Genomic DNA, 21,302 nt, shown 5'->3' with positions numbered 1-21,302 from the left:
CGTTTGAGGATGCCCCACATATCCTCAATAGGGTTTAGGTCTGGAGTCATGCTTGGCCAGTCCATCATCTTTACCCTCAGCTTCTTTAGCAAGGCAGTGGTCATCTTGGAGGTGTGTTTGGGGTCGTTATCATGTTGGAATACTGCCTTGTAGCCCAGTCTCTGAAGGGAGGGGATCATGCTCTGCTTCAGTATGTCACAGTACATGTTGCCATTCATGGTTCCCTCAATGAACTGTAGCTCCCCAGTGCCAGCAGCACTCATGCAGCCTTAGACTATGACACTCCCACCACCATGCTTGACTGTAGGCAAGACACACTTGTCTGTACTCCTCACCTGGTTGCCGCCACACATGATTGACACCATCTGAACCAAATCAGTTTATCTTGGTCTCATTAGACCACAGGACATGGTTCCAGTAATCCATGTCCTTAGTCTGCTTGTCTTCAGCAAACTATTTGCGGGCTTTCTTGTGCATCATCTTTAGAAGAGGCTTCCTTCTGGGGCAACAGCCATGCAGACCAATTTGATGCAGTGTGCGGTGTATGGTCTGAACACTGACAACCTCTGCAGAAATGCTGGCAGCACTCTTGCGTCTATTTCCCAAAGATAACCTCTGGATATGACGCTGAGCACTTGCACTTAACTTCTATGGTTGACCATGGCGAGGCCTGTTCTGAGTGGAACCTGTCCTGTTAAACCACTATATGGTCTTGGTTACCGTGCTGCAGCTCAGTTTCAGGGTCTTGGCAATCTTTTTATAGCCTAAGCCATCTTTATGTAGAGCAAATTTTTTTATTTTCAGATCCTTACAGAGTTCTTTGCCATGAGGTGCTATGTTGAACTTCCAGTGACCAGTATAAGAGAGTGAGAGCGATAACCCCAAATTTAACACACCTGCTCCTCAGTCACACCTGAAACCTTGTAAAACTAACGAGTCACATGGCACCGGGGAGAGAAAATGGCTAATTGGGCCCAATTTGGACAGTTTCACTTAGGGGTGTACCACTTTTGTTGCCAGCGGTTTAGACATTAATGGCTGTGTGTTGAGTTGATTTGAGGGGACAGCAAATTTACATGTTATACCAGCTGTACACTCACTACGTCACATTGTAGCAAAGTGTCATTTCTTCAGTGTTGTCACATGAAAAGATAGAATAAAATATTTACAAAAATGTGAGGGGTGGACTCACTTCTGTGAGATACTGTATATGTAAAGCGCTGCGTAAATTGATGGTGCTATATAAGTACGTGAAATAAATTACTTGGCACCACAAAATTATACTTGGTTCTGTATTCTCTAAAAGGGGCGTTACTGGGAGGGTGGTAGGGGTGGAACCAAAGAACTGTTCTCGGAGGTGGGTGGGGGGGAGAAGACAAAGGGTGCCTCTGAAAGGAGGAGTTCCTGCACCTATTTGCTGAGATTAAAATCCGTGGCTAACCGCATAAGGATTAAAAATAGTCAAGGTTGATTGAGAGAGTGAAGTTCCTCTTTAAAGGGTCATGACTCTATTGTGGTCTCACACACCAGTTTTGGTGAAAGCCATTTAACCTATCAGTTAAAATTGTGGAAATAAGCTGTATCCTTGGGTAGAGATCCACACAGACCTGAAGACAAGTCATTTACAGAATCACAGACTCAGAATTGGTTGTTTTCAGAACACAAAGTTATGCAGGCCATAGATGGGTCGAAAATCGGCCGATTTTTCGACCGAAAATAAAATCGGCCGATTTTCGGATCGTTAGTGGGCGATTTGGTCGGCCGTTTTTCGGTACTTTGGCCGTTTTTTTTTTCGGTAAAGTTGGAAAAAAATCGGCCGATTTTGCCGATCGGCCGATTTTCGCGGCAATTAGTGGGCAAATCGGCCGATTTTTTACCGATAAAAAATCTGCGCATGAGCAGTGACCTGCAAGAGGAAGACAAAAAGAGGAAGAGGATGAAGAAGAGGATGAAGAAGAGGATGAGGATGAAGAAGAGGATGAGGATGAAGAAGAGGATGAGGATGAAGAAGAGGATGAGGATGAAGAAGAAGAGGGTGAGGATGAAGAAGAAGAGGGTGAGGATGAAGAAGAAGAGGGTGAGGATGATGAGGATGAGGAAGAAGAGGATGAGGAAGAAGAGGATGAGGAAGAAGAGGATGAGGATGAGGAAGAAGAGGATGAGGAAGAAGAGGATGAGGAAGAAGAGGATGAGGAAGAAGAGGATGAGGAAGAAGAGGATGAGGAAGAAGAAGAAGAAGAAGAAGAGGATGAGGATGAAGAAGAAGAAGAAGTAGGATGAAAATAAGAAGAATTCCAGTAAAAAGTGTCTGCAGAGAGCTCCGCTATTTCTGACAGTTCTCTGACAGTTCTTTGACATTTACAGCGGTTGCAACAATGTATCTATTTGTTTCCGAATAAAAACATCTGTATCCTAAATGGAAACAAATAGATACAATGTTTCAACCGCTGTAAATGTGAAGGAACTATCAGAGAACTGTCAGAAATAGCGGAGCTCTCTGCAGGGACACTTTTTGCCAGCTGTAGAAGGGATGAAAATCGGCCGATTTTTTTTTTTTTTTTTTTTTTTTTTTTTTTTTTTTTTTTTTTTTTTACCATTGATGGTAACGTCGGCCGCTTGAACGACCGAATTTTCGTTTTTTAAAAGAGAAATCTGCCGTTTTTCTCCCCATCTATGGCCTGCATTACTGGCAACTTTAGGCATTGCTTGACCTAATCAAACTATGCTGAAAATTTAAAAAAGAGTCCCAGGTATGTAGTCTTTTTAGCCCTGTCCATGCCATAGAAGCGCAGTCCGGTTGTGTTCTGTATGCTCGTTTTTTACATGCTCCAGTGTGTTTTTTTTAATGCGTTCTGTTTCTTTTTGTTCCTCTACCCTTTTTTTTTTCAACTTAAATAAGGCCATGTGCATTCTGGTGTGTCTTTGGAGTATACCAGTATGTTTTTGATGCATTTTACTGCGTTCCAGTACAGATCAGTGCAGAAGAAAATGCAGCATGTTCTACTTTTTTTTCTGGAACTGACTGCACTGGTGTGAACTATGCCTTTGAAAACCATGTAACCTACTATCAATGCGTTTTTGATGCAGATTAAAATGCACTGGACTGCATGTGGTGTGAACTGGCCCTTTATGTCCATGCTTGGCGTTCAGGCTAGTCTGAAGACCACCTGTAAAATTGATTAAAATCTTTGGACCAATCGCACATGCAGCCATTACCTTCCCCACCTGATCCATTATACAATGATTTAAGTAGCAGAAGACCACTTGGAGTAGACCTGGTCATTACTGTGGAAACGATTTCCATTTTGAAGTGTTCCATCTTTTGTCACAACCTATATTACAGTCAATTTCTGTTTAGAGGGGCATTAGGATATTATATTTGTTGTTCCATTTCTTTTATTTTCTTTTTTTTTTTTTGCTGTAAAACCATTTATACTTGTTTTTATCAAAATAAACCAGCACAAAAAAATTAATAAAAAAAAAAAACCTGAAAAGCTATTTGATAAATAACAGTATATGATGGTCGCTAATGGGCTTTTCTGAGAATCTGATGGGAATTAGTTCAATTTATGGTTCAACTGGAATCTGGAGTGGCGATAGAAAAATTCATTTTGAAAACCTTTTATACCATGTCATTCTCATTTCCTTCCATTGCTCGATGGAGACGATTCGAAGATAAGTCAGGTCAAGATATTATTCGTTGTGGCATAATAACAAGCAGGATGCAGCCTCTTTAAAATCAATAGCATCAAACATAATTAAGGGAAAAGAAATAGATTTTTTAGATAAACTGCACTTTTTTTTTTTCTTTTTTAAAGTTGCAATTTTACTTAGAATTACTGAGCAGTTTAACCACTTCAGTACAGGGCACTTTTACCCCCTTCGTGCCCAGGCCAATTTTCAGCTTTGTTGCACTTTGAGGCTAGGTTCACACTAATGCAGTGCAGTACATCGCATGTGATTCGCACAGGAACCGCACATTATGTATGGCTCAAATCGCACCGGCCACCAAAAAGATGCAGGACCCTTTTTTGGGTTCGCACTAGAATTGGATCGCATGGGTATTCACACCTATGCGATGCGATTCTGCACATCGCACCGTGTTTTGCAGACCGATTTCGGGGTGTTAACTTAACATGCACACCCGCATCGGTTCGCATGAATGAGGTGCGATTGTGGTGCGGAATTCGCACAGAAATCGCTGCGAATTCCACACCGCATCAGTGTAAACCCAGCCTTAATGACAATTGTGTGGTCATGCAACCCTGTACCCATAAAAAAGTTTTTTTATTTTTCACGCAAATAGAGCTCCAGTTTGATGGTGTTTAATTACCACTGAGTCTTTGGGGTTTTTTTGCTAAATAGACAAAAAAAACTGTAAAAAATAACAAAACTTTTTTCATTTCTGTTACAAAATTTTGCAAATAAATTTAGGTCAAAATGTATTCTGCTACATTGCTTTGGTGAAAATAACCCAAATCAGTTTATATTATTTCGTCTGTAGGAAAGAGTCCACAAACTATGGGATATATTTGAAAATTGATCAGTACAGAAGTACTGATGGCCAATCTAATTTCTTGAGGCTTGAAAATGCCAGTATAGTACAAATACCCCCCAAATGACCCATTTCTGGAAAACACAGTCCAAGGTATTTAGTAGGAGGCATGGCGAGTTTTTTGAAGTTGTAATTTTTTATCACAATTTTTTGGAATATAAAGAAATTAAAAAAAAATTTACAATTTTTTTTTTTTTTTTTTACATGTTGTCACCAGTCCAGTACAATGTTATCGTATCACTGGTGTGGCGGTGATCATGGGCATTGATTGGTGACAGTATGTAAAATAAACAAAAATAATTAAATTATTTTTTTTTCAATTTATTCGATTATTTTTTTCTTAGTTAAATTTTTTTTAGCACACTGTGACCATAGTAACATTCTTTTTCCACAAATTATGATTGCTAATACCAATGTATTTCATTGATATTAGCAAACATTTTTACTGAATGAAACTGATTCATTCAGTCTTTTGTTGTGATTAGCTGTGATTGGGCAAAGCTCATCACATGGTACATATGGGCTGTGATTGACCCTGTCTGTACCTTGTGACCGCTGTGACCAATCACAGCTAACACAATTGTATACAAGGATGGCATGAAAGCAAACCATCCATTGTATACAATTCTCATGTGGTCTGCTGTGATTGATCAGCAGCACCTTCTGACAGGATGTCATATGACGCCCACTCAGGAGGAGTGTCCCACCCGGCTGTTAGTCTGCAGTAGGCCAGGTGGGAAGGTGTTAATACCATTGTTAGACTAATGCCTTTCCAAGGGAAAATCACTGCTTTTTATTTAACCTTTTATATGCGTTATTTTATGTGTGGTTACTTGCAACATTTAAGGCTAAGTAACTTTTTATAACAGCTAAAAGTCTCTAATTAGTCTTTTTGTTGCTAGGAAAAAATGAATTGCAGCCAAAGAGAAGTTTTTGTTAACATTGATCCTAGTAATTTGTGATGGAGTTTGTGGTTAGCTTCAAAATAGCATCAATAGCTGCTAGTGGTGCACCGAAATGAAAATGAATGGATCAAAACCGAAAATTCAGGATGCGTTTAGCCAAAAACTGAAACTGCAATGGACAGTTTAAAAAAAAAATTAATTTTTTTATATAACTGTATTATATTCGACTTTTTCATTAATATAATGAATTTTAATGAATATGAATTTATTTTCAGCACCTTTTCGGCCAATAGGCTGTTTTCACACTGAGCAGTTTTTTTCAGCGCTTTTGCATTAAAAAAAGAGACACAAGAAAAGCTGAAGAAAAATGCACCCCTTTAAATTCAATGTATGTCATCACATTGGTCCGTTGCGCTTCACTTTTATGTGTGTTAAAAAATCCTGCTTGCCACATTTTTGATGCATATTTGGTGAGTTACAACAAAAAACGCACCAAAAATGCACCTACCCATTTAGGCCTGGTTCACACCAATGCGCTTTTTTAGGGCTTTTTGCAGAAACTTTCAAAATTCCATTTAGCATGGTTTCCTATTGGACACATTCACATCTATGATTTTTTGAGCTGCTGTGTTTTTGGAAAGGGTCAGGGACTTTTTTTTAAACACAAAATGTTGCATTTTGGTTCAATAGATTTCAAAGGAGGCACTGCAGAAAACACATATAGTGCGTTTTTGACACATTTTCATGCGTTATGTGCAAAACGCATAAAAAAACACATAAAATATTTGCGTTCAAAAGCATGCATGTAAAAACGCAAAACACACTGCAAAACAAACAGAATGTAAACTGCATTAGTGTACACCAGACCTGCAATGCATGAAATTGCAGCAAAACGCTTGTGTTGTGTTTTTGATGCATTTTGCGTTTTTAATTTGCCCATCAACTAGTTGGTTAAAAAAAAAACAAATATGTCAAAAATGCGCATGCAAAAACACAAAACACACTGCAAAATGGACAAAATGCATTGGTGTGAACCAGGCCTGAAATGCATTGAAAACACATCAAAAAAGCACACTTGTTAAATTTTTTATGCATTTTGCTTTTTTAATCTGATCTGTCCAGCAACAAGTTGGTCCCCAAAAAAAGGAAAAAACGTATAAAAATTGTGGGTGTGCAAAAATGTGCATGCAAAATTGATAAAACGCAACCTGCACTGGTGTGAACCAAGTCTTAACTGCATTGAAAACACAGCAAAAACACATATAAAATGCACGTGTTGTGTTTTTGATGTATTTTGCGGTTTTAATCTGCCCAGCAACAAGTTTGCAAAAAAAAATTCAAAAACGCATAAAAAAAAGTGCGTACAAAAACATGCATGCAAAATGGACAAAACGCGAACTGCATTGGTGTGAACCAGGCCTGAAGTGCATTGAAAACATAAAAAAAGCACGTGTTGTGATTTTAACGTGTTTTGCATTTTTAATTTGCCCAGCAACAAGTTGACCAAAAATAAATTAAAAAACCCACAAAATGCATTAAAAAATGGCTCAAAAACACAATTCAAAACGGACGAAACACAAACTGCATTGGTGTGAACCATGCCTGAAATGCATTGAAAACCCATCAAAAACACACACGTGTTGTGTTTTGATGTGTTTTTTTAGTCATAAGACATATGATGACCTATGAAAAAAGCGCCCTAAATGTGGTAAAAATCACGTAAAATTGTGCGTTTTCGGCGGCCATTATCAGCACCTTTTTGTCCTATCAGCAAAATGCCAGTAACACTATTTTCCGCTGATATATTTCGGTGCATCCCTAATAGCTACTCATCTAGTTGTCTGGTGGAGGTACTAATAAGCAGACCATGTATAGCAGCAACTACGTTTCTACCTGCTAATCATCACAATAATCAGAGCGCTTTGCCTCTGTTACGTGTCTCAGCGTATGGCCTGAAAGTAGACCACACACTTTTAAATACAAAATGTTATAATTCAGTCATGTCCATAAATCACTGCAATGTGTGTGTCCATACGTATTTTCGGATGAAAACTGTACTGATTAAACAAAAGTTGTACGATCTGGCATTGTACGAAAAACAATTTCATGCTTTTCCCTTCGAATAATTTTGGACAAAAGCTGTGTAGTAACGATCAGATTATCGTATGATTGCTTCGAAAGCAGTATTTTTCATACAATTTTCTGATCGTGTGTACTAGGATTTAATTAGATCACTGTTAGCTGTTGGCTGTACTGTTTATCGTTTGCATTATTTAGGATAAAGCTCTTACCTAATCAGTGTGGGATATTTTTCCCAAAGTGAAATATTTGTTTTATTGTTCATGTGAGGACTGCCCTATTTCTGAAGTGTATATAAAAAGCAGTAATTCTGTTCAGTAAAGTAGTTCCAATTGGACCTGGCCTAGTGCCGTCTAGTTCTTTGTTGCAATGCCCAGCTATAACACCTTGATACTGTGTCCCAGTGGCGAGGAAGCAGTTAGTTGATGGAATCACCCAATTGGGGTGACAGGCATTCCGCCACACTTCTGTGCACTGCTCTGTGCAGTGGTTTTGCACACAGCAGCCCCGATCCTCCCCTTCTCAGGTCACCCGCCGGCGCTCCTGGCCCCTCCCTCCTGTCGGGTGCCCCCATAGGAAGCAGCTTGCTATGGGGGTACCTGAGCAGGCGCCCCCTCTCTTTTCTCATTGGCTCACTGGCTATGAGAGCGAGAGCGAATGGTTCCTGCTGCTCTCTCAGCCAATGAGAAGAGGGAGTCCTGGGATAGCGGAGACTCCAGTGCACATTGCTGGATTGAGAGGCCGCTTAGGTGAGTATTAGGGGGAGCTGGTGGGGATGCTGCATAGGGAAGGTTTTTTTGCCTGCATGCATTCAGTCTTTACAACCATTTTATGAACAAACCTACACAACCTATCTTGTTTGTAACCCGAGGACTGCCTGTAAGCAATTTTCTATTCTGGTCATTTCAGAGCACAGGAAAAAAATGTGAATGAACATTTCTATAAAATAACTGTAGTTTAGATCTAAAAGAGGACTGTGAAAGATGTGCATGCAAAAGACACTGGGAACTCCTCTTGATCATGCAAAAGACACAGGGAACTCCTCTTGATCATGCAAAAGACACAGGGAACTCCTCTTGATCATGCAAAAGACACAGGGAACTCCTCTTGATCATGCAAAAGACACAGGGAACTCCTCTTGATCATGCAAAAGACACAGGGAACTCCTCTTGATCACTCTATTACTGCTTGTACAATAACTGGCTTCTCAGTGTCCAATCACCTGAAGGTGCATGTATCCCATGGTCTAAGAATACAAGTCCTATGTCCTGTATTGTGCTCCAAGATAAGGAATTTTACAGGTAAGTCAAAATTCTACTTTTCTTTTTATTCAAATAGTAAGGCATATTTGTATGTTTTCTCTGCAGGTGTAAACAAGGACAATATCCGAGCTGGATGTAAAAAGTGTGGATATCGTAAGTATGGATTAAAATTAACTTTCATTCCAATTTGCTAAAGAAGATGCAGCACCCCTGACTAATTTGTTTACTTCCTACAATAGCCAGGACTTCAGTGCTCACCTAAAAGTGTGTGCAGTAATTGAACCTTCTGTTGCACCGTGTTAATTTTAAAGTATATGTAATGCCAAAACCTTTTCTTTCCTTTTTTTATTTTGTATAGAGTGGGAAGTGTAAAACCCCTTTCATGTTTTTTTTTTATTGTTGTTTGTGGCCTACTTGGGCATTTACCCCTCTATCCGTCCTGGTAACCATTTCCCCATCAGTGATGTGCAATTCAGAATTTGAGTATGGCCATATTAGGTCAATAATGTCACAAGCATCGCTGCCCGTTTTGTTTGGTACAAACATCATATTCTTTTGCACATAGTATATCCTTTTTCTTGTGTATTGGCAATTTTCTCCCACATTCAATACATACTTTTTCACGTTTTTTAGCTTTTGTGCAATCCACATTTTTGTGGACTTTACCATTAGTTGTACTATTAACTCTTTCTCACCTGCAATCTGTTATTACCATGGACGGGTATCATGCTGAGGATACATTAATAAATCATCTTTCTTTAAGAGGTACCAGCCGACACATCTAATGGTGGCTCTTTTTTTTTTTTCTTTAAATATTTTATTGATTTTTCACGTTATTAAAAATATCCATCGGAAAAAACAAAACACATATAAATATCTATAACATTTCTACATTTCCCCCTCTAAAAACTATTTTCTTTCCCGGCCCTCCCCGCCCTTTCCCAAACCCCACCCCCCTACCTCCCCTCTGCATGCTCTCTCCTACTCTATTCTCTCAAGGCCTGATGACTTTAGCTATCGTCCTAGTTTATACCTTTCTATATTTCTCTTTCAATCCAGATTTTTCCCATCTCATATAATATACCCCCATCCTGTCTTCCTGCATATGGTAAAGTTTTTCCATTCTACCAATCTGGTTTACTCTATTGACCCAGTCTTCCTCCTTCGGCACCTCTGTTTTCTGCCAAAACTTGGGTATCAAACCTTTTGCAGCGTTTAGGTAGTACCATACGCCTGATTCTTTGTATTTGTTTACTGATGTCTCGACATTGTGTAAGAGGCAAATCGTTGGGTCTAATCCTATGTCATTTCCAGTTATTATTTCAATCAATTTAACTATTGTCTTCCATAAAGCTTGAATTTTCGGACATTCCCACCATATGTGAAAAACTGTGCCCATCTTTCCACACCCTCTCCAACACATTTTTGAGTTCTCCCCACTCATCTTGTGCTCAACACTCGGTGTAATGTGCCATCTTGTCAAACACTTATAATTTATCTCTACCTCTCTCATACTAACATTCTCGTGTATCAGTCTAAATATCTTTTTCTGTTTATCCTCATCTAAAACCACTTCCATATCTCTTTCCCATTTTGTTATAAAAATTAACTTTGTGTTTGTGTCTAATTCTGGTGGTGGCTCTTGATCCTGGTAGCCACTGACTACTCCAATCCCCACAATCCACTACCCAAAGTGGTTTACCAGCATGAGCGTTATTACAGATGTGGTTGCAGTCTGAAGGTGGAAGTGGGCATCTGTTGATATTGTTATTGTCAGATTTAATTACAGTATTAGAAAAAATAACTTCTTTAAAGCAGATCTATACTCACCTGTTCTCCATCACTTTGATCCCCCTGGAGCTCCCCGGCGGCTGCTAACATCTTCAGGCCAGCGGCTACTGGGTATTGATTCCCAACCCGAGATGACTTCACTCTCTTGCATATGTGCAGGAGTTCAATCACCTCAGCATTGCTGAAATTCTACACTGAGCTGTGTGTACAAAGCAGATTGGCAGGTAATGGAACTAAAATGCAGAATAGACTTGTTCTATGTCTCTTCTGCATTAAAATCCTACCTGTCCACAAATTTTTATTTTTTCATAAAAGTTGCAATTTAAAAACTGGAAAACATATAACATCAGGCTATATTAAAAAAAACAAACAAAGCAGTGTTTTTTATTCAATAGTCTACCAGTTAAAAGCTTTATATATAGAAGTTATATAGATGTGTATTAGTTATATACAGTTGTGTTCAAAATAATAGCAGTCAGACATCACTAACCTGATCAATCACTGTTTTTGGTAGAAATTATATTTCTACATAGCAAATAATTTACTAGCAGATGTAATAGAGTAATAGAAATCCAACAGACCCAAAAGTCATGACATGCATGCTGCTGATTCTAAATAATAGCAGTGTGGAGTTCTATTAGTGAGGTCATTCATTCTTTGAAAAACAGGTGGCAATTATTGCCCTTATTTAAGGAAGGAAGGCAGCAAATGTTGTACATGCTGGTTACAGTGCATTTCTCTCTGAAATTCTGAGGAAAATGGGTCGTTCCAGACATTGTTCAGAAGAACAGCGTACCTTGATTAAAAAGTTGATTGGAGAGGGGAAAACATATAAAGAAGTGCAGAAAATGATAGGCTGCTCAGCTAAAATGATCGCAAATGCTTTAAAATGGCAACCAAAACCTGAAAGACGTGGAAGAAAGCGAAAAAACTACCATTCGAATGGATAGAAGAATAGCCAAAATGGCAAGGACTCAGCCAACAATCAGCTCCAGGAAGATCAAAGAAGGTCTAAAGTTACCTGTGAGTACTGTTACAATTAGAAGACACTTATGTGAAGCCAAGCTATCTGCAAGAAGCCCCCGCAAAGTCCCACTGTTGAAAAAAAGAAATGTGCTGAAGAGGTTACAATTTGCCAAAGCGCACATTGACTGGCCTAAAGAGAAATGGCGCAACATTTTGTGGACTGATGAAAGTAAGATTGTTCTTTTTGGGTCTAGTGGCCGGAGACAGTTTGTCAGACGACCCCCAAACACTGAATTCAAGCCACAGTACACTGTGAAGACAGTGAAGCATGGTGGTGCAAGCATCATGATATGGGGATGTTTCTCATACTACGGTGTTGGGCCTATTAATCGCATACCAGGGATCATGGATCTGTTTGAATACATCAGAATACTTGAAGAGGTTATGCTGAAGAGGAAATGCCCTTGAAATGGGTGTTCCAACAAGACAACGACCCCAAACACACCAGTAAACGTGCAACATCTTGGTTCCAGACCAACAAGATTGACGTTATGGAGTGGCCAGTCCAATTCTCCGGTTCTTGATCCAATAGAAAACTTGTGGGGTGATATCAAAAATGTAGTTTCTGAGGTAAAACCAAGAAATAGAGAAGAACTGTGGAATGTAGTCCAATCATCCTGGGCTGGAATACCTGCTCACAGGTGCCAGAAGTTGGTTGACTCCATGCAACACAGATGTACAGCAGTTCTCAGAAACAGTGCTTATACAACTAAATATTCATTAAGTGATTCAAAGGAAAGCAAAATCTTCAAACATTTTTCAGTTTATATAGTGAATGTTTGAGTTTGTAAAGAAGAATACAAACACTGCTATTTTTTTGAACAGTCTAATATTCACTTTTCTTCAATTTTTTTTAGAGGAACAACACAAATTTGATATATTTTTCTTCATGTTTTGATTTGGAATAGAATGTGTAGTGTTCCCAATGCATTTGTGTGGATGGAAATAAAAGCTATTAGAAGGATTTTGAGCTTTATTCACTTTTTTCAACACACTGATATTTATTGTCACAGTAACCAATGCATACTGCCACTGCTAAGTAGGGTATCTAGACTTCAATGACCTCTGGCCATGAAAGAGGTAACAGCAGACATTAGGGCTCCTGTATTGCCACAAAAGCAATAATCTTGCATGCAGCATCTTGCTGTTTGTACGTTACACGCAAGGTATGTCACCACTTCTCATACTACATTGCTATGTGTTAGGGCTTGCTCACACCAGCTGCACACTAAAATGAGCTGTTTTACCATTGAGGCTTTTGTTTGTTATGTACAGACTGTGAGGGATGGTGCCTTGCATTGTTACTTTTTTTTTCTACTTTATTCCTCATGCATGACACACATTTTTTATTCTATGCACCGCAACAGAGCTGTGATGCAGTGACATGAGGTAGGGTTTAGTGGGTTGCGGAACAATGCAGCATATCTGTATTTTCACACAGTGCACTGCTACCCACCTCATGCCATCGTTGTAGTGTGAACATGGGTGCCTAGATAACATTTGAGATCATCCTGCATTGATATGTGCAAACACAAGTCATTGAACGTCGTATGAACAAGCTCTCAGTGTCTTCATTTTTCATAGATTCCATATTTAATGTCTTTCATTGTGTTATTTGGTCAAAAAGAACAGTCCAGGGTCAATATATGGTGGGTACGCAAACTCCACCTTGTGACAATGCCTACTAAGTATCTCTGGAAAACAACAATACACATTCTCTTCTGGGTAAATCTCCCATATCACTGCCACAATATGGAAACATGCTTCTGTAAATGTATGTATGTGTATATCTGTGTATATTTCTTGCATGCTAATAGTAGAAATGAACAAAATAAATGGAAAATATTGCTAAATAAGTGTCTCTAAATATACAAGGACAAATATACTTGGAATGCCTCTGTGTGAACTTCTTTCCTTGCAGAATCCATGAAACTCTGCTCTTCATGGTAAGCTATAGGGAAGCCTCTAGCAGCATACTTGAATGTTTGTAGTTGACAGCAAAGGGTCAGGTAGTGATATTTGATGCCCTTGAGTGTTGGCATCATACTTGTGCTGTCCCTTGTACAGTGACTTGAAAAGGTATTCATACTCCTTGAAATTTTCCACATTTTGTCTTGTTACAACCAAAAATGTAAATGTGAAAATAATATGTGGGGTCTTGCGAGCTGCTATGGTGCCAAAAATGGTGTTTTGACAAATATAAAGGGTGCAGTGAAATTATATTGATTGAATTAAGTAATAGCAGCAGATCGCCTATACGTCACACGTACCGATACTAATGAGTCATATTAAGTCAATAAATATAATAGTGTCACGCTCCACTGACAAATTAAGTGTATGATATACAATTACAAACTAACTTTGCCAAAAACAATATCAATATTGCAAAATTAAGTGTCCAAAAACAATATCATTAATCCAAAATTAAGTGTCCATATTTGATCTGTGATTTCACACTCTTTCCAGTGATGTGACCAAAAATGACGTGCTCATTTCACCACTATTGCATATTTGTAACAACCATGCGTGCACCTCCACCAGCTCTGCTCTCACCTGGTAGTTATGACCAAACCGTTAAGAGAGGTCATAAATAGCTTGTGTCCTTTTTGTTTGGACTTAGACTGGATGGGATTATTAACCTTTAGAGTTAGGGATCCCCTCACTTCCTTAAAGCAGAGATCCACCCAAAAGGGGAAGTTCCATTTAAGGACTGCTCCCCATTAAGGATTGGCACCTTTGCAGGGGGGGCAGGGGGGGTGCGGGTACCTGAATTTGACAGGTACCCGCACCCACTTCCAGTCCGATCGCCTCGGCAACTGGAAGCGGAAGGTGTCCTCCCTCCCTCCCTGTAGTCTTTTAGGACATGTGATAGGTCCCAGAAGACTACAGGACCATTCATGAAGCGCATCGCTACTCGCGCACGCACAGTGGGTACCCGGCTGTGAAGTCGCAAGCTGTCACAGCTGGGTGCCCACAGTGAAGATGCCAGCCTCCTGGAATACAAGATGGCCGGTGAAACGGGCTGCGGGGGACACACCGAGGGACAGATAAATGGCTGTTTTTAAAAGTCAGCAGCTACAGGTTTTTGTAGCTGCTGACTTTTACTTTTTGACAGGGTGAGTGAAACTCCGCTTTAGGACTCTTCTTTCATTGGTATATATGCCATAAAGAGTAATGAAAACATAGTGCCTTATCTTCTTTTAATACATTTATTAAACACAAGTTATTGCACTCACATGTAACTGCTGATAAAATCACTTTAAAAACTGATCCACGGTGTTTGCTAGCATTCATGATGAAGCCACGTGAACCGGTGGCACAACGCGTAGGGGAGGGGCTCTGACGTCACGATGCTCAAGGAGACAGGCAGTCGCACAGCAAGTATACTGAATTGAATGCTAGCAAACACCGTGGATTGGTTTTTTAAAGTGATTTTTATCAACATTTAAATGTGAGTGCAATACCTTGTGTTTCATAAATATACTAAAAGAAGATAAGGCACTATCTTCTCATTACTCTTTATGGCATATATACCAATGGAGGAAGAGTCTTAAGGAAGTGAGGGGATCCCTAACTCTAAAGGTTAATAATCCCATCCAGTCTAAGTCCTAACAAAAGGGACACAAGCTATTTATGACCTCACTTAACGGTTTTGTCATAACTACCAGGTGAGAGCAGAGCTGGTGGAGGTGCACGCATGGTTGTTACAAATACGCAATAGTGGTGAAATGAGCGCAAGTCATTTTTTGTCCACATCGCTGGAAAGAGTGTGAAATCACAGATCAAATATGGGCACTTAATTTTGGATTATTGATATTGTTTTTGGCAAAGTTCTTTTTGTAATTTGTATCTTATACACTTAATTAATTTGTGAGTGTAGCTTGGCACTATTATATTTATTTTGACAAAAATGTGAATGCATTTTATTGGAATTTTATGTGATAGACCAACACAAAGTGGCACATAATTGTGTAGTGGAAGGAAAATGATAAATGGTTTTCAACATTTTTTACAAATATCTGAAAAGTGTGGCATGCATTTGTATTCAGCCCCCCTGAGTCAATACTTTGTAGAACCACCTTTCACTGCAATTACAGCTGCAAGTTTTTGGAGGTATGTCCCTACCAGCTTTGAACATCTAGAGAATGAAATATTTGCCCATTCTTCATTGCAAAATAGCTCAAGCTCTGTCAGATAGGATGGAGAGCGTCTGTGAACAGCAATTTTCAAGTCTTGCCACAGATTCTCAATTGGATTTAGGTCTGGACTTTGACTGGGCCATTGTAACACACGAATATGCTTTGATCTAAACCATTCCTTGTAGCTCTGGCTGTATGTTTAGGGTCGTTGTCCTGCAGGAAGGTGAACCTCTGCCACAGTACCAAGTCTTTTGCTGACTCTAACAGGTTTTCTTCTAAGATTGCCCTGTATTTGGCTCCATCTATCTTACCATTAAATCTGACCAGCTTCCCTGTCCCTGCTGAAGAAAAGCATCCCCACAACATGATGCTGCTACCACCATGTTTCATGGTGGGGATGGTGTGTTCAGGGTAATGTGCAATGTTAGTTTTCCGCCACACATAGTATTTTGCTTTTAGACCAAAAAGTTCAATTTTGGTCTCATCTGACCAGAGCACCTTCTTCCACATGTTTGCTGTGTACCCCACATGGCTTCTCGCAAACTGCAAATGGGACTTATTATGGCTTTCTTTCAACAATGACTTTCTTCTTGCCACTCTTTCACAAAGGCCAGATTTGTGGAGTGCACGACTAATAGTTTTCCTGTGGACAGATTCTCCCACCTGAGCTGTGGATCTCTGTAGCTCCTGCAGAGTTACCATGGGGCTCTTGGCTGCTTCTCTGACTAATACTCTCCTTGCCTGGCCTGTCAGTTTAGGTGGACGGCCATGTCTTGGTAGGTTTGCAGTTGTACCATACTCTTTTCATTTTCGGATGATGAATTGAACAGTGCTCCGTCAGATGTTCAAAGCTTGGGATATTTTTTTATAACCTAACACTGCTTTAAACTTCTCCACAACTTTATCCCTGACCTGTCTGGTGTGTTCCTTGGCCTTCATGATGCTGTTTGTTCACTAATGTTCTTTAAAAAACCTCTGAGGGCTTCACAAAACAGCTGTATTTATACTGAGATTAAATTACACACAGGGGAACTCTCTTTACTAATTAGGTGACTTCTGAAAGCAGTTGGTTCCACTAGATTTTAGTTAGGGGTATCAGAGTAAATGGGGCTGAATACAAATGCACGCCACACTTTTCAGATATTTATTTGTTAAAAAAATTTGAAAACCATTTTATCACTTTCTTTCCACTTCACAATTATGTGCCACTTTGTGTTGGTCTATCACATCTCAACCTTTTTTCAGTCAAGGCACCCTTTAACGTTATGGACAGTCCCGAGGTACCCTTTAAAACTATGGACAGCCTTGAGGCACCCCATTCTAAAATGTGAAAAACTATTCCAAATAGATTTATATAATGCAGCAACATCCACACATGTAGGACACCCAACATTAGAGGTAATACACTTTTGCACACTGGTACTGAGTAGTATTCCAGTGTTTCTCTTCTCATCAGTTTTTCTCCCTCACTGAGCTAATGGGACCCCCAGCACTGACTTTGAGGGGTAGGGGAGAGTCAAACTAGGATGCTGTGCAGGCAGCTGATATCCTCCTTATCAACCGATGATGTCATTGGTTGTCAGGATGCCAGCGGTTAGAAATCGTAATGGTTCACAATGAAAACCTGTGGCATTGTGTTACTAAAAGGCAGACTTATTCCACCCTCTGGATTGTATACAAGTTTTGGGCAATTTTTAGCCATTTTGCCAAGGCACCCCTGAAGAAACATGAAGTCACCCCAGGGAGCTGGCACCCTGGTTGAGAGAGGCAGGTCTACCACATAAAATCCCTATAAAACACATTTACATTTTTGGTTGAAACATGGCAAAATGTAGAAAATTTCAAGGGGTATGAATACTTTTTCAAGGCATTGTGGGAAGGTGGATCACAAGAAAATGCACATTATTTTAATAATAATCGTTTGGTGGGTAGGAACTCTGAGTTATTTTGATTATAATTATGGAAATTCTGACTTTATGTACCAATTTTAATAGTTTGAACCACAGGCAAGTATGTTACATAATATTATATGTGTTCCTTCCTTTCAGCTGGCCACCTTACATTTGAGTGTAGAAACTTCCTTAGAGTGGACCCACAGCGAGATATTGTGTTAGATGTGAGCAGCACAAGCAGTGAGGACTCTGATGAGGAGGACGAGATTCCAGCCCAGCCAGCACTTTCTGCAGATAAGAAAAGTAAGATCCTACATATTTATTTATTACAGGTACTTATATAGCGCTGTCAATTTACGCAGCGTTTTACATATACAGTATATTGTACATTCACATCAGTCCCTAACCCTCAAGGTCCCTAACTCACATTCATACATATACATATTAGGGCCAATTTAGACAGGAGCCAATTCACCTACCAGCATGTCTGAAGTGTGGGAGGAAACCGGACTACCCGGAGGAAACCCACGCAGGCACAAGGAGAACATGCAAACTCCAGGCAGGTGGTGCCGTGGTTGGGATTGGAACCAACAACCCTAGTACTGCCAGGCAGAAGTGCTAACTATTTAGCCACTGTGCTGCCAACATATGTAAACGGCTGCAAAGTTCTCCCTTCTGGTCTGTTTTCAGGTGTGATATCTGAGACCATCTCCACATGCAACCAGTTTAGTCGTTTCCATGAAATCTCTATATATCCCACTAGAGACTTTAAGAAATACTTTCCTGTGGATTCAGGACATGATACAATGTGGAGCATGAGACATACTGCTCAAAATAGAAAAATGTTTTTTGACCTAAGATGAGCTTAATTTTTTTTGTCTTTTGTTAAAATTAAAGAGCATTTTTCAGGGTGCAATTCATTTTTTGTTATGTTACCACTTCAGAACTAGCCTGTAATACCCCTTCATTACCAGGCCATTTTCAGTTTTCAGTGCTGTAATGTGTGACCTATATACAAAGCCCTTCACTCGAAACACTACGCAGCCTCCCAATGCAGTCCAAAGCACAGAACGGGTGCCAGCATTCAAACAAGCTCATCCAGAAGGTGGAAGCACTGCATGCCAGAACCCAGCCACTATACAGAGAGGTGCAAATACGGCTTCAGCCTAAACTCCTCATGAATACACCCCTCCTGACGTATTTCTCCCTGGCCATGGGGCTTAATCATAGAGAACTGTATAGCGATTGGGTTCCGGTGTGCGGCGCTTCCACCATCTGCCTTTAGTGCGGTAATGGTTTGATTGACAATTACTATGCAAGCAACACTGTTCCCAATTACTATGCTTGCAACACTGTTCCCAATTACTATGCTTGCAACACTGTTCCCAATTACTATGCTAGCAACACTGTTCCCAAATGAAGTTTGTGTTTTATTTAAGACAGGTAGCAGTTTTGGTGGTATTTACAGCTGTAATAACTACAATGTAAACAGTGGTATGTGGTTGCTGTGATTAGTTGTCATGATGATCACATTCTACAGAGGTGCTTGGATCAGCTTGGTACATTATGTCTAAAGATGGTTCAGTTCACAGCCACTGAATGAGTAGAATGGTCACCCAAGGACTGTTTCTGCAGTGGCATTAATAAACAGCAGTGGGTAAACGGTCCACCAATCCATGTAGAGAAGGTCCATTCGCTGTGCCATTAATCCAGTAATGTTTGATTTTGAAAGGGATTTTATACGCATGCAGTTTTTACTTTTACCTGTAGGCTATTTTAATAAATCTTATAAGAGCCCTTTAAATGTATCTAAGAAAAGTATAACTGTGGAGAGACAGAACAATGATCTCACAATCTCCACCTAGTTCAACCATAGAATGCCTTGCGTTCAGTGAGGAAAAATGCAAGGCGTTCTGTGATTGGTGTCTGTTCCAAGCAGGGTAGCTGCTTGGCATGGGACATGGAAGAATGTGTTGATGACTGTAGTGTTAGTGAACTACAGCGATTATCCACTTCAACAGCAGTCCCACAGGTATAGAATATACACACTTTCATTGGTCAAAACTAGACTAATGTAACTATGCAAGAAAATGAATACCTGAAGTTCAGCTTTAAGGGTCTGTGTTGTCAAGATTACAAAACCTGCTTAAAGCAGGTCAAATGCAAGTCAAAAGATGGTCAACTGTAGGCCAGGTGTGCTTATCAATGAATTCTGAAAGGTCTCAAAAGCATCTAAAACTGATGCCATCAACACAAGCACAAAGCCATTTGACACAGACTGTAAAGCATCTTTTGATCCCACAGCATATCTGAGTATCATTACTTACAATGCACTCTGCCAGATAGGTATAGCTAATTAAGTGGTCACTGAGTGAATTATTAAAAGATGCTGTTTAGGCTTCTAAAATCATGAAAGGGCAGCTGGCAGACATTAAATATGATTTGCTGATGTTAATTGTAGCGAAGTGACAGCTGCTTCATTGTTTTGTTCCCATTCTGCAAACTTTTGTCCTCATGTGAGAGGACAAGATGTACGGGTGCTATCAGGAGTGCCACTTACTGAACTGTAATTTAGGTGTTTAATTGTTCTCAGCCGCATTATGCTAAACGCAGAGAGAATAATTATTTTTGAAAGCTTTTGTAAAGAGGTTTCGAGTTTTAAATTCAAGCTGCTGTGTTGTTCCTAAGGAATATCAAGGTGACGTTAGTGCTGCATAACTTTTCCTTTCAGTGTAGTTATTGCTTCTAGGTTGTTTTTGTTTAGTTTGTGTCTAAACTTAGTCTTTCTTGCAAATAATTGCTGAATGGTATTATGTATCTGTCTGTATGGACATGCTTAATTTCTTTATTTTGGCAACATTTTAAGTAAATTTATTGATATGAAGTATGGTCCCCAGAAGTTCTTGCCACAATTTGTACTTGACAAACTTCTCATTTTTTTGGTCTCCTCCAGAGATGACAGGACTGCACTCTTACTGCTCCAGCACATCCATAGCCATCTTCCTGAATTCTTCCTCTGGAGTTACACTATCTAACCCCAACGTCACACATTATACAGAGCTTGGGAGTGGACCCAGAATGTACATAATGTTCTACCAAAAACTCTGCCTACTAGTCATTTTTTGTACTGTTTTGATTTAAACATTATGATTGACATCACATAATGTAGTTTCCATAAACTTGGTGGTTATAATCATAGGTGGAAATCTACTAGGAGAATGCAGAGTAGACTTTAGTCCAGGAATGTTTATAAAAGATCAGTTCATTTCTTTAAAAGGAAACTAATGGTTTTGGGTTTATATTGTCATTTATCTAACAAATATTTACTAATAATAAGGGACACCCAGAATACTAAGGGCTCATTTACACCAGGTGCATTGAGATTGCATTCGGCATCCTAGCGTGCCGCTGTCCCTATGCATAAAACAAGGTAAATGCCTTGTTTCCTATTAGGTCAGTTCACTCCATTTCATTTCAGTAGTGTATGCTGAAAAACAGAGAATTGAATGTGTGTTGTTTTTCTTTTGTTTTTTATCTTGCTGCAGCTGATAGAACTTTATGAACTATCACTTTGTGACATTTCATTCAAGTTGGAGAAAAAATGTTGCTGTGTAATGCACTGTTTCCAGCACGGTACCACAACCTTCTTACCA

At 39.6% G+C, this 21,302-nt stretch overlaps 1 protein-coding gene across 1 annotated transcript in view; it reads left to right on the top strand.

The window, feature by feature from the left end:
• Positions 1-21,302, top strand: part of SREK1IP1 (SREK1 interacting protein 1) — a 108,542-nt gene that overhangs the window by 8,862 nt on the left and 78,378 nt on the right. The window contains exons 2-3 of the mRNA XM_089653455.1: positions 8,907-8,954; positions 17,806-17,952. Of these exons, the coding sequence (XP_089509581.1) occupies positions 8,907-8,954; positions 17,806-17,952 (195 nt within the window). The remainder of the gene's footprint in view (positions 1-8,906; positions 8,955-17,805; positions 17,953-21,302) is intronic.

Source organism: Staurois parvus, unplaced genomic scaffold, assembly GCF_062004578.1.
Source record: "Staurois parvus isolate SC_StPar_1 unplaced genomic scaffold, SC_StPar_1.0 ptg000714l, whole genome shotgun sequence".
NCBI classification, from domain to species: Eukaryota; Metazoa; Chordata; class Amphibia; order Anura; family Ranidae; genus Staurois; species Staurois parvus.
This window is presented reverse-complemented; position numbering and strand designations above follow the sequence as displayed.